Raw genomic sequence first — 14,423 nt, 5'->3', positions numbered from 1 at the left:
ATCCCAGTGGGTGAAGGGTCAGAAGCCCTAAATATTGTGAACAACAAGAGGTTTTAATAAGGTGACGTGCTTTTGTGACAATTGATTTGGAACCCCAAATAACGGTGTCTAACTTCACCCGTACTCACCCTGTGTCCCTAAAACCCCTTATCTTTCGAGTCCTCCCACTACATCCAAGTGTATTCCCAGGATGCACCTCCAGAATGGAGGTGGCCTACTGCCTTCCACACCTTGCTGCCTTCCATGCCCTTGGCGGGCATCCTCTGAAGGACCTGCACCTGGAGGGACCTGGTTGACTTCGGGTGGCACTGATGTTGCTGCGTCACCCTGTTCTGCCCGCTATCTCTGAGAAGCGCTTGTATGAGGAAGGGGGGATTCAGAAGGCAGGTCACTTCCAGGGTCTCCTGGGTGAAAGGGCCCAGGATGGGCTTCGGTGCTTCCCCCTCCCTCTGGGGGCTCATGAGCCCCTGGGTTGTTCCATGGGACAGAGAGGTAACAGGAGTGAGCTCCAGAAGCCCCAACATCATCTGGCACTGCCAGTCCAGGAGGCCCGCCAGTGTCTGTACCACGGTGTTGAAGCTGTCAACAATGATCCTCTGTGTCTGGACCATGGTCTTGGTGCCCTCAGCTATGGTCCTCAGAGATTGAGCCCTGCCTTGGAGTTTGCCAGTCATGGCTCTGACATCTTGCTCCAGGCTTTCCACTGCATGTGGAAAGCCTGGAGCAAGTGTTGGCCTGGGTGTCACAAAACGCTGGCAACATCTCCTGTGACTGAAGGCTCTGGGACTCCCCTGTTTGGCCTCGAAGTCACAGGAATGTTACTGACAAACTCTCCACGTATTGCCAGCTCTACCTCTGCATATCTAGTAGCGGAGGGAGGAATATGACCAAAGGCACAGCACCTGACTGGGGCATAGCTATGTCCTGGGATCCAGCAAACTTCCGACTGCCCGATCCCCGGGATGTTCCTGCGTCCTCCTGATGTGTATCAGCAGCAGTGTGGTGCTCACCAGCTGGTGAACCAGAAATCTGTCTGCTAAGTTCATCTCTGTGATAGTGGATGGTGCGGGTGATATCTGTGATACATCTTCTTTGTCCTCCTCAGATCTCCTCCGAGGTGCTGTGGAAGCTGGAGGGGGGCTTTGCTTGTTGATGGTTGAAACTCATCGGATGATGATTCTGCAAGGCAAGGGACATGATTTCAGCACATAGCTTGGTCAGGGGTTTGGACAATAAATAAGTCACTTAGGACTGTTCATGTGGAAGAAGGTGCAGTGGCTCCTCACTTCTCTGTTGCAAACCAACCGAGCTCTCAGTGCAGGCCCATCCTGCCCCCCCCCCCCCCCCCCGCAAGCTCCATAGCCCTTTCCTCAAAGGGTGTCAGAATCCTCAACTCGGACATGCCACTGCCCATTTTCTCTCTCTTACGCCTGTTATGGGCTATCTTCTGCAGGGACACTGAAAGGGATATTGTGAGTCGGATGCCTGGCAGGTCTGAGGTTGAGAACAACTGGCATGTGTGGGCACTGCAGTAGGCAGGTAGGGGTTCTGATGAGTGCCAAGGCTGTTTGAAGATGACGCTGTGAGGTTGGGCGCTGGGAACCAGCAAGGTGGCAGCATGTGTGTTCAAAGTGACACTCCAGGGATGATCCAAGGGTTGAATGCCAAGGGGAGATGGGGCATTTACCCTTCCAAATCATAGGAGGACATTCAACTTTCTCTGAAATTGAACCCCCATCCTCTTTAACATGCTGCTGGCACTGACCACTGCTGCCACTGCATCCCAGGCAGGATTCATCACCTTGCTGGGGGGCCGCCTCCTAACCCGAGGGTAGAATGTTGCCCGCCTCTCCTCCACCACATCCAGTCATCGAATGAGGGGGGAGCTGGAATTCTGGCTGCCTTCATTCTGGCTTGAATGAGAATGAGTGTCATGGAGCTGCTTAAATGCAGTGTCCCCTTGATTGCAGTGCTCAGATGACCCCCAGGGTGGGTGAATCAGGCACTTTGCATCTGAGGTGAGACGTCTTTTGTGTTGGGGGGGAAATAAATTTCAAAGTGCCTGAAGATTGTGATCCGGATGCTCCGCCGGGCATTGCACCAATTTTCATGTCAGAAATGACGCTTTGCCATTGTTCACACACATTCCACCCATAGTTTTTGACTCCCATCATCATTTAACATTTGGATTCAAATCTTCATGGGAATATTTTAACAGACCTGAGGCATGTGAGTTAATAGGCTGCATTAAGTGATAGAATTCGCCATCTTAGAAATAACAAATCAGGGGAACCTGACCTGCTGTGCTGAGTGTTTTTGGAGCCATTATGGAGCATCATTGGTGACATAACCACAGTCCAATACTGGAGAATTATAGTTGGACGAGAACATTGTGGAGGCAGAATTGATTTGCGGAGGAGTATGTTAGCAAGAGATTGTTTTTTTTTCCATCGTTGAAGAGCTAGAGGGAGTTTTAAAGAAACAGAATACTGGTGTTGCAATCTGGCTAAGAGGATTTTTGTAACTTAAAATAAATTAAAAGTCCCAAAATTTTACTTGGTGTCTTTTTTTTCTCTGACATTGAGTTGCTAGATCTTATGATCCAATAGATTGAAGTAAAAGTAAAGCTTATGTAAAAATTCCTTACCCACCCCTTTTCTCACTGGCTGACTAACCAACATCCTGGTTGTTCAGGTATCTGTCACAACACATTCTTTCCTTTGCCGGATGCTTTGATTTTCTTGCAACAGAAAACCAGACTGATCATCATCCCTTTGTTGTTTGTCTCATTTATCAAACTCTAATATAAAGAATGCATTGCCTTAAAAAACAAACCCCAAACATGTAATCGGTTTGTCTTATCTTCAGACTGAATTTATACGAACATATTTTCTGAACATTTGGGCATTTTTAATCTGAGTACACTGTGTGTATCAAATTGTCAAGTGTTTCGCCTGTACTTTATCAACTACTGTTGATAAAGGAGCTGTGTTCTACTGGCCAGTTGGACATTTACAAAACCTGTGGCAGAGATTGGTCATTTCCATTGCAGTGGTAATAAAGTGACTGAATTTATCTTGGGCGGGGATGGTGCTTTCTGGTAACTGTGACAATAGAATACTCAGAAATAATTCTAATGTGAATTTAAAATTGGATTATTTTACCTTGGGGCAATTTTATTTTTAAGAACTACATTTGACAGTCCTAATTTGTTGCTATAAACCTTATTGATGTTTCCCAATGTGACTCAAAGCAAAACAGATTGTTGTGAGGTTGTACTTGCAATTAATGAATGGGATCATTTAAAATATTTTTATATAGTGTAGGTAATGCAATAGTAGTTAACTTGTGCCCCAACTCCCTAATAAAGATCATGAAGGTATGCCGATGGAAAGCTTTTAAGTGCTTTGTTCATGCACTTATAATGCCGTAACAGTTGCACTTAAGAATGACATCCAAACGGGCATTAATTTCTGAAACGGTAGGATTTTGAAGAATTAACTTTAATTGCATTCTTTGACTGCATTCTAAATTTAACAATTCTAAAGTTAACATTGCTTGTTTTTTATTCGTTATCTATCGATCAGAATAAAGATAAAATTAAAATACTGCTGTACACTATTCAGGAGCCAGTGACCTTTCTGACCCCAGTTGAGGTGGCAGAAGCTGATGTGAATTCTCACCGGCGTTCTTTGCAATGCAACTTATTTGCAGTTGACGAATGAAATAGCATCACAAGATAATATGATCAGTTTTTATCTTTCTGGGATAAGTGCTCGTAATACATGGAATTTGAGTAATTTATTGTTTATTCCTACAAAAATTTAAAATTGATCTCTGGTGCGAAAGCAATTCATGCTCAGGATGAATGTAATCTGAGGTACTGTGCAGCAATAAAGACCCTATTGGGTAGGGAAAATGTGCAGCTTATGCTATCACTACAGTGAAGAAGAATAGCATGTTTAACTCCAAAAGGTCTTTCACCTATGGAAGGGTAGTTTGGGGGATGTGGGGGTGGGTGAGCGTAAGAGGAGGAGAAGCACTTTTCATTCAAATGTCTTGAGAAGATGACAGCTAATAGCAGTAGCCAGTATGTTGATCTTTAAAGTTGAACGTTTTGTCTTTGATGTTGGCCAGTTTGTCTTTGCAGCTTTCCACACTGGAGATGAAATGTCTGGAATGGAGATAAGCAGGGGAGAGGGCATATGGCCCCCAGGGAAATGGTTCACCTCAATTACAGCAGCTACTGCTGCATAACTTTTTTCACTAGATGGCACTCTGTATCTATAATGGCAGGCTATTGTCTGAAAGCCTGCAGTAAAATTCTACTGCCTGGTTCATTTAGAGCATCCCATAATCCTTGGCAGGTTTACCACAATTTGATTCATTTGGACATGTAACCTCCTACTTGTCGTGAATGAATTGTGAGTTAAAGGCCTATACGTCTACCTGTCTTGGGAATGCTCATGCAGTCTTTAGGCTATTCATTTTTTTATATTTATCTTACTGGACAGCTGTTGTATTGAAGTTACAGCACACCTTTGCAGACTTTCATCTCATTGGTTTATGACACTTTGAAAATGTGCAAAGTTTTTAATTAGATTTGCCAGACAGCCTCAGGCAACACTAGCGCCACAAAGTCTTCTTGCTCTCTCCGCCTTACAGCACAACAAGCCTCTCTACTCCTTTGAAGACAATGCAGACTATGTCTACGACGTCATGTGGTCACCAGTGCATCCTGCACTATTTGCCTGTGTGGATGGGATGGGGCGATTAGACCTCTGGAACCTTAATAATGACACCGAGGTGAGGAAGAAATGAACCTTTTTGTGATTTAATCACCTTTTTAAAATATGTTTGAAAATATTAGAACTTTTACAGTTAGTGTTGGTGAAGTGTTAGTGAAGGGTCGTAATTCTCGACAACATTCTTTGCTTGTTCACTGAATTATAGAAAATGAAAACACATGACCAATTTATCAGAACAAAATTATTTGAAAACTGAATTTTTAAAAAATTAGAGTTGGCGTTTGAATTCCTATCACAGATTCGAATGTGTGCATTATATTATAATCTCATCTTTTTCCAAATTCAATATTAGGATTGTTAACTTGCAAGATGCAGTAAATTAAAAAAATATTTGCACAACGATACCTGAATTCATTCTTGGTGTAATGGTGTTTGCTGAAAGCAAGCAATTTGTTATTAAACCTAATATTATTTTTACTTATTATCTATAATGTAAATATTATTTTGATTTTTATTTAATGTTACATCAACTATAAATAAAAATGTGGGCAAGTCACTTCAAGCTGGACGTCAACCGACTAAAGACGAAAAGATCTTTTGAAGTGTCCACAGCAGGAAGCGGTTCAGCCTTTTTAATTATGAACCACACAGCTGCAGGATATGAGTGGGAAAGGTTTTTTCTACATCAACTATGTTTTAGGAGGAGATTACAGTACTGTCAGGTATATTTTGTGGAATGTGCCAATCTACTAAATGTCAATTTCAAAAAAACATTTAGAAGTTCAATTTGTCATCTCTTGGTTCGGTAAAACCTTTCCTTTTGATGCTTGACTGTTGAAATATTTAACCTTTTCAGTTAGAACATAGAACAGTCCAGCACAGGAACAGGCCCTTCGGCCATGATGTTGTGCTGAACGTGACGCCAAATTAAACTAATCCCTTCTGCCTGCCCTTGGTCCACATCCTTCGATTCCTTACATATTCATGTGCTTATCTAAATGCCCCTATTTTATCTGCCTGCACCACCAACTCTGGCAGCTTGTTCCAGACACCTACCACACTGTAAAAAAAATCCCTCGCATCTCCTTTGAACTTCCCCCTCTCATGTTAAGTGCATGCCACCTATTATTAGACATTTCAACTCTGGGAAAAGATTCTGACTATCAACCCTATCTATGCCTCTCATAATTTTATAGACATATCAGTTCCAAACCAGTACTACAGAATTTGCAACAACTTTCACCCTCCACTCCATGTGCGGAATTCCCCCATTTGGAGACTAAGTGCATTGGCAGGAGCCTCCAGCGGCGTCTTTCTCGTACCAGATTCTGCACTTGGAACCTCATTAATTATGCATTGGCGAGTTTCTGTCCGAATCTCCTGGTTGACTGGCAGCTAATTCATCCACCTGCACTTGGCTGATGGATTCGAAGGCCCTTCTGCCATATTTAAATACTAGTCCAGCACCCTCCTCTCACTCTCTCCAGCACACCCATCTTCAGACCATGCAGGATGTCAGCAACCCAGAAGTAAACGGCTGGTAGCCTCCAGAAATTTTCCTCGATTCAAACACCTTCCCCCTGAGCCCATCACTTGCAAGGCACTCATGCCCCACTTAGACTCCTACCCACCATCTCCATCCCTTACCAGTAAACAACTTGACCCCCTTTGTAAGTTTTTCGTGCAAGCTTGTCGGGGTCCAGCTTCTCTCCCCTCAGCCTTCCGTTGTTCGTCCTCTTTATCCGTCTCCTTTCCCCTCTGCCTGCCATTGTGAGCCTTCGCCCTACCTTCACCCCTTCCTTGCACTCCAACCCCAGTCGTACTTTGGACCTTTGCTGTGATGGCCACATGTGCTATTTGGTGTGAGGAAGAAGGAAAGGAGACCTCTATTTCCAAACTCCAGGTGCAGTACTGATCCGAGTTGGTGACACAGGAGGGTCCATGAAACCAGCAGCACGGCACCATCCATTGAAGACCAGCTCGGCATGGAGATGGAAGGCAGGAACCAGTCTGCCCCGGCAGAATGGTGAACAGCCAGCACTATGGCAGAAAGCCTTTGTTGCACTCACCTCAAAGTCTTTGGCAAACCGAGGACCACCTTTTGCATGCCACTCTTTATCAATTGGGTTTGATGCCAATGTGATTTGATGTGACTCAAGATCGGAAGGCCTGATGGGATGTTGGCAAGCAGCTGTTTTAATGAGCATTCGTGAGATGTAAACGAATTCAAATGGCATTGCAAATGAACAACTAAACTGCCATTAACCTGCCATTGGCAGAATTGCAACGTGATTTTACATCGGCGGGTTTCCAACTTCCTAGCTGTCGCCAGATTTTCCACATCCGGCACCATCAAACCCACAGTGAGCCGAAAGGGAGAGTTCCTCCCCATATATTTGAAATTCAAATGGCTGAAAAATGACACTGGTTTTGATGTAGCTTCTCTCAGTCAGAATGATCTATAATTTTAATGAACCTTACACAAAATTTGTAATAATTTGCATACTGTAAAGATTTGAATGCTTTAAAATCCTGGCATCCATTATACCTGAATTTACAACACCAACAACTTTGAAATAACTGAGCATGTGCAAGAATTCACCACTGTTTAAATGTTAATTTTGCAGCTTTCAATTCTAGCTATCCCACTGTCCTGGAAGATGAGGTACAGGTTTGTATGGGGGAAACAACATTGCTGATCGTTGTGTTAATAGCATCATATATAATTGCTGTTACAGCTGCTGCTCGTCATGTAGGAACATGGTTGAAGCAGGCCTTGTCGTTCTCTGTTGTTCTGCATCAAATATCAATCTTAATCAGTAGAAATGTTTTATTACCTGGATTGGAAATTACTGCTGTTTGAATTAAATCATTTATATTTGATGTTGTTTTAAACTAATCAAATCTATGATGATTAATTTGATGAATGAAAGATTGCCTTTTTGGGTACAGTTTTTCCCTCCATGGATCTACATTCAGGAGTAGGTTAGTTATTGATTCATGGGATGAAATTTTCTGGCAATTCCCTCTGGTGAGATCTTCCGGTCCCACCAATGGGGACCTCCCACCATGGCAATGAAGGGTGCATACAACAGGAAAACCCGTCGATAGTGGCAGGACCAGAAGATCCCATGGTGTCCATTCCAACCATATCTATCTAATTTAAAATCCATCTATTTTAGTTTGCAATGAAATGAATCATTTCTGTTGCAGTTGTTGACCTTCATGGCCACTTGAGGGTAACACAGTAAGCCTGAACTTTCTGGGGAAAAAAATGAGGGCACATCAAAACCACACTTCATTAATATTGTATAAATTAGCCAGGGGATTAAGAGATGTACCATAAATTGTAAATATCCAGAATTTGCTGATCGAGTTATACCACTGCCATTTGCTTCATATCAGCTCATCCTAAGCCTACTGTGACTTTCATGATCTTGCTGGATTTGGACAATAGTTCCCCAGTAAACTCATTGCAAAAGGTTTGATTTAGTAATTAATGGTGTAAGTACCCACTTCATGTAATAATTAACAACTGTCAATCAATTTTCCTGGCACAGAATGTGAAAAATTTGAACTGTAAAGTTTCATTCCTTTCAGTAATGAATTGTTGGAAGTTTGAAAAACATAAAAATTTTCATTTTTTTCTTTGCCTTTTTTCTCTTCTAATACAATCTTTTTCTTTCCTGTTTCTCTTTCTGCATTGGATTTGATGCTAATTCACACTGCTTTGCAGTCCTCCCTCTGTTTATTTCTCAGTCCTTAAATCTAATAGGTTAAGGAGCTACACTGTTGGTCGCATCGTTCACTATGGTCCCAGATGCCATGTTACCCTTACCATGATTGTATCCACGCACATTTCCAGCAAATCAAGGTGCCAATAAATTTTAAACTGATGGATCCAGGGAAAAGCTTAACTGAAGACATATGGCGTAAGATGCCCTGCTCGAGCAAGTTTATTTTATTTAGTTCCTGGGATGTGGGCATTGTGCCAGGGTCAACATTTATTACCCTTCCCTAATTGCCTTTTAGTGGGTGCTGCCAAGCCGCTTTCCTGAACCATTGCAGATATGCAGTAGATATATCCACAGCAATGTTATGTATGGAATTGACCCAAGACAGTGAAGGAACAGTGATACTCTTTTCTGTTAGGTTAAAGGAATGTTAATATAGTTTCACGTCAGGATGGTCTGTGGCTAGGAGGGCAACTTGCGGGTGGTGATGTTCCAAAGTGGTTGTGGATTTGACCGGTACCATGGCATCTTGCTGCAGTGAATCCTTCAGATACACACTGCAGACACAGTGGTGGAGGGAGTGAATGTTTAAGGTGGTGGATGGAATGCCGTTCAGGTGGGGCTGTTATGTCCTGATGGTGTTGAGCTTCTTATCGAAACTACAGTCATCTAGACAAGTGGAGAGTATTTCATCCCACAGCTGACTTGCCTTGTGAATGCTAGAAAGACTTTGAGGAACAAGCAGGTGAGTTTCCCTGCCTCTAATCTATTCTTGTAAGCACAATATGTATGTGGTTGGTCAAGTTCAGTTTCTGGTCTGTGATAATCCACAGGATGTTTATGGTGGGGATTCAACGATGGTAATGTTGTTGATAATCAAGGGGAGATTCTCTGTTGTTGGAGATGGTCATTGCCTGACACTTTTATGGTACAAATGTTACTTGCCATTTATCAGCCCAGGGCTGATTGTTGTCCAGGTCTTGCTAGCACAGACTGCTTCAGTATCTGAGGGATTGCATAGAAACATAGGAGTAGGCCATTCGACCCCTTAAGCCTGCTCTGCAATTCAACTAGATAATGGTTGATAGTTTACCTCAATGCCACTATCCCGATTTCTTTGGTATCCAGAAAAAGACTATCGCTCTCTGCTTTGTAACTGTCCTAGTAAGAAGTTTAACAACACTAGGTTAAAGTCCAACAGGTTTATTTGGTAGCAAAACCTGTTGGACTTTAACCTGGTGTTGTTAAACTTCTTACTGTGTTTACCCCGGTCCAACGCCGGCATCTCCACATCATTGTAACTGTCCTGCCATGGAACTGAAAACTATGTAATCGTCAGCAACTATTTCCATTCCTGATCTTTATAGGATCATAGAATGGTTACAGCATATAAGAAGGCCATTCAGCCCTTAGTATCTGTTTTGAGTCTCTGCAACAGTATCTCAACTAGTCCCATTCCCCACCTTTGCTCTGTTGCCTGCAAATGTTTTCTGTTCAGATAAATATCCAATTGTCTTTTGAAAAACATGATTGACTCTGACTCTGTCTCCACCATGCATTCAGGCAGTGCATTCCAGATCCTAAACACTTGCTATGTATATTTTAAAAAAATTCTTCCTGTCTCATTTGGTTCTTAGAGTGGGGAGTTAGGGGAGGGGGGGGGAATTAGGCAGGATTTCTGACGAATTCCTGCAATCAGCTTTATGTAAGGAGACAGCAGATCAACTTTTACAGGGAATTGTGATCTTATCAGGGGTGCACAGGAAACACTGGGTTGGAGGCTAATCAAGTGAAAGTAGGTGAGAAATTGGCCAGCGGTGTCAGGATAAAAGATTGGTCGGTGAACCTAAGCTAGGCCACACGTTTGGTGGCTCTGCAGAGGAAGGGGCCAAAGAGCAATACTGCTGCTGCAAAGCTGTCTTCAATGTCCTATGAATCCACTGGTAGCGGGTCAAAGAGCAGTAGAAGGATCAAAACAATGGTGGCCTCTTCAGCTGATGGTGTTTTTTGGGCTCTGACTCATCCTCCATGGGGGTGTGAGTGGCCCAGAGGTAGACATATAGCCCCATGTTATGCATTTGCAGGGATAAGGGGACCTGCAACAGCCAACTTGGACAACCTGGTCACAGAAGGTGCTTTGTGGCTCAGCAGTTCTACTGGCAGAGGCTTAGCTTTAATGAGCTGTTGAATCAACAACACCTACACCAACTGCACCTTTCCAGGGAGGAGGTGGTGAAGCAAAATGGAATAATGCAACATGAGTTGAGGACATAGGCATTGGGCAATTGCCACTATCCCAATTTCCTCAAAGGTGACATTGGTACTTAATTTTTACATTCAGTGGGTTGTTCCAGGTAATGTTCAGAGATGTGAGTGGCCTCTCAGCATCCCATTGCTGTATCAAGAAGGTTTTGGTGCCATGTACCTTTGGACTACAAGTTCACAACTGATGGGATCAGTCAATCTGAGAGGGTAATCAGTTTTGGGGTGATGGTGAGTTTCTGCAGGTGCAGAGGGCCATCAGATGTACAAAGGCTCACAGCAGTCGGGCACCTTTACGAATAGGAAGGGCTTTCACTCGCTTAGTGTTTAGGTTGTGTGTAGTTACTGTGTTGTGTGAGAGGTTTCTTGGAAGTTGCATCCTTAGGTAGTCTGTTTGCCTGAGCTCTTTAAGTCATTGTGTGCCTTTGTGTTGGATCCTGGGGGACAAAGGGTGTCCACTGAAGACGTGGCTTCTGAACCCTGAATGCAGCCCCAACAAACAGACAGAAAACAAATATAACCACAGCCACATGATCACAAGGGCTACCATCAAGCAGACCATTGGCCTATTGAAGATGAGATATCAATGCCATCGTAGATCTGGGGGAGCCCTGCAATATGCATACCTTGCATCATTCTGGCAGTGCAGAGGGGAGTAGCATGGAGCCTGAGAGAGACTCTGAGCGAGCCATGTCCTCAGGAGGAGGATGATAATGAGGTCACTTGATGGCACCAGGGGGCCCAGGCAACAGAGACTGATACACGTGACAAGGAGATACCCCTCTCATGTGTTTTATTTAAACACAAGCAGAAAGAAGAGAAGCTAACATATTCCCTCCCAGAGACTTGTGTTACTGATCTGCCACAGAAGACCCTCACCTCCTATGCATTCTTGTGACCACAATGTACAAAGACCATCATTAAACCAGGTGCTTTTGAGTTCCTAGCCTTTACAGAACATAGCATGGGTGGTTTAAATATCTGTATAATGTTGGATGCTATAAGGAAAAATATCACCGTTCAACAGCATTCACTTTAATTAAACTAAATTCAAGTATTTATGTGAATTATCACCCCAATGAATCCCCATTGTTACTCCATGCATCTAAGAGGTGTGTGCTTATACTTATAGAAACTGTTACAAAGTCTCCTGCAACTTGAGTTAATGTGGAGGCAGGCTGCTGTCTTTCAAGCTCTGGTATATTTGATAGTTGTGGCCTTAATCTGCTGTGCCTGTGAGCCTGACTGGGGCCAGTACCTCTGGGTCCATCTGCATTTATGCAGGGGTCAGCTGAGTCATCACAGTGGTGCCCAGCTTTTTTGTAATAGTGGAAGATGTACCCTGAGAGGAACCCCATTGCCTGAAGCCTGTTCCGCCTCTGCCCTTTGAGGCCTCACCTAAAATTCTGTGGTCACCTGAAGTAGTTATCCTGGTGATGGAGAGATGGGTGCCTTGCCCATTTCATTTACCTATTGCTCCACTGACCTTGTGGATGAGGTCATGGTCTGAATGTCCCTTTCAACCCCTACACCCAGTCTGTGTCTCTCCTCAAGGCTTGTTACTCACACTCTCTCAATGAAGGACGCCATGTCTTTACAATACAGAGATATGGAGCCACTCATGTCATGGATGGATTCCTCCATTATTCGACCACGAAGAGGAGGAAAGCATCCTTATTGTGGAGAATGCAGCTTTGAGGCCTGTTTACAGCCCTTGGGAAAAACAGCTACATGGTACGTCAGATATCCTGATCGATCTGGAGAACGAGGGCTGGAAGAATATCCATGTGATCGGTTTTTCAGAAGGAGCTGAGGGTAAGCTCCCATTTAATTTTGTTTGAGAACTGGTTACCACTTTCTTAATCTCGACACAAAAGCTGGGCATGTGAAACTTGAAGGAGCATGTCATATCCTGTCCTTGAGGCTCAGGGACAATCAACAACCCGGCCTATTTTCATAATTTCAGAGATCACCAGAGTATTGGAAGTGGCCAGACATGCTGGGGCCTTGCTCTATGTTGGAGCAACGGTTCTCGCTTTTCCAAGGCTTCTGAGCAACGATACAACAGAGGCTTCAATGAAGTTAGAAAACGTGTGAAAGCTATTGGAATGCAGTATGCCCTGCTATATCCTGTTGCCCTGAGGGTTACATACATTGGATCCTTGAGGACTTTTGACAATCCTACTGAGGCTTTGGCTTTTCTAAACTCCGTGGAAGGCAATGATTTGTTCTTCATTAATCCTGGACTATATCTCTTGTTACGTTTCCTTATTGATCTTCTGTTGCTACTGATCATATTGACAGGTGATTTAGTAAGTGAACACTGAGGCAAATTTTGCCTGTTATCCTTTTGAAACCAGAGATGTTGATTTATCTTTAATGGAATGCACCCCTCACCAAACTACTTTTTGTTTGAGGAGTGCGCTGCATAGATTGTATGGCACTAGAGCTGTGCGATATTTATCCGTCTTCTCTTATAATCCTTGCATTTATAATGGTAGAATGTTATATGGTATTCTTTACTCTAATCATGGTGAACATGAGTAGCATCACTGCAGTGAGGTGGCTTAATATAGAGGTTGTGGGTATGGTCCTATGAATCTCACAGTTGGTGAACATAAAGAACATAAGAACTAGGAGCAGGAGTAGGCCATTTGGCCCCTCGAGGAAAATCCTCTTGGAACGAACGGTGTTGCATATTTTTTGTATTTTTGTTATTTTGGGGATAAAGAATCTCTGACTTATTCCTGGAAAGGCTTGGACAGATCGCGTATCCTGGGAAAATAAACCGTTATATATCGATAGCGCCTCCAGTGAGTTGGAGTTGGGGGAAGTATGTTCTGATGCACGCCCAAGCATGGTGTGAGAATCTCTGGCGAATCAGCCTTTCTTATACCGGTGTCAATATACTGTATTCTTTTTAGCTGAATAAGCAATAGCAATGGCTACTTTAAAAATGTAGCTCTGTCTCTGTAATGCTGTAAGTAAGGGTGTGCACCGCTCTGCCATTTACTCCAGGCTTTATCCTGGTATCCCCATTCTCTAACATATCCTTCCATTGTTTATATGGTGGGAGATGCTGGCTACAATGAATAATCCACATCAGCTTTGTTGGCCTTTTCCAGTCTTTTTCTGTGGAAAATGTGTGGAAAAATGATTAAGCTTTACTGTACCAGTTTCTGTTGCGTTATTTATAGAAATTGGAAAAATCTTCAATAAAAAGATACTTGAAAAAAATTGAAACAAGAAGAATGAGAAATGATCTCACTGAAACATACAAGATTCTGAAGGGCCTTGACAGGGCAGACACTGAGAAAGATTCCCTGACCAGCAGAAACAAAAATATGGGGCACTGTCTCAGGATAAGAGACTGCTCATTTAGGACTGACATGAAGTGAAATTGCTTCACTCATGAAACATCTTTGCAACATGAATGACCATCCTCCATGGAGTTGGAGAGAGAGTTTGGGAGAGGAAATTAACACCACAGCACAAGAGTTATTAATTTCTATTTTATCTGCGTTCCCTACACATTGACTTAAAGCTTCATAAAGGAATTGCCCAATGGCAATCTGGTGCTCCTGCAGCAAGTGAGAGGGAAAACATTGCAGAAGAAACCTTTGGCCTCTAAACAATTTCTAGAAGTTGACCCTAGAGCTGATGACTTATATCAATTGGA

General features: G+C 43.2%; 1 protein-coding gene across 2 annotated transcripts in view; it reads left to right on the top strand.

Annotated features, from left to right (window-relative positions):
• Positions 1 to 14,423, top strand: part of dync1i1a (dynein cytoplasmic 1 intermediate chain 1a) — a 229,551-nt gene that overhangs the window by 192,442 nt on the left and 22,686 nt on the right. For both annotated transcript variants that reach the window (XM_078227973.1, XM_078227966.1), the window contains one exon: positions 4,666 to 4,806. In XM_078227973.1, coding sequence (XP_078084099.1) covers positions 4,666 to 4,806 — 141 coding nt within the window. The remainder of the gene's footprint in view (positions 1 to 4,665; positions 4,807 to 14,423) is intronic.

Source organism: Mustelus asterias, chromosome 2 (genome assembly GCF_964213995.1).
Source record: "Mustelus asterias chromosome 2, sMusAst1.hap1.1, whole genome shotgun sequence".
NCBI lineage: Eukaryota > Metazoa > Chordata > Chondrichthyes > Carcharhiniformes > Triakidae > Mustelus > Mustelus asterias.
This window is presented reverse-complemented; position numbering and strand designations above follow the sequence as displayed.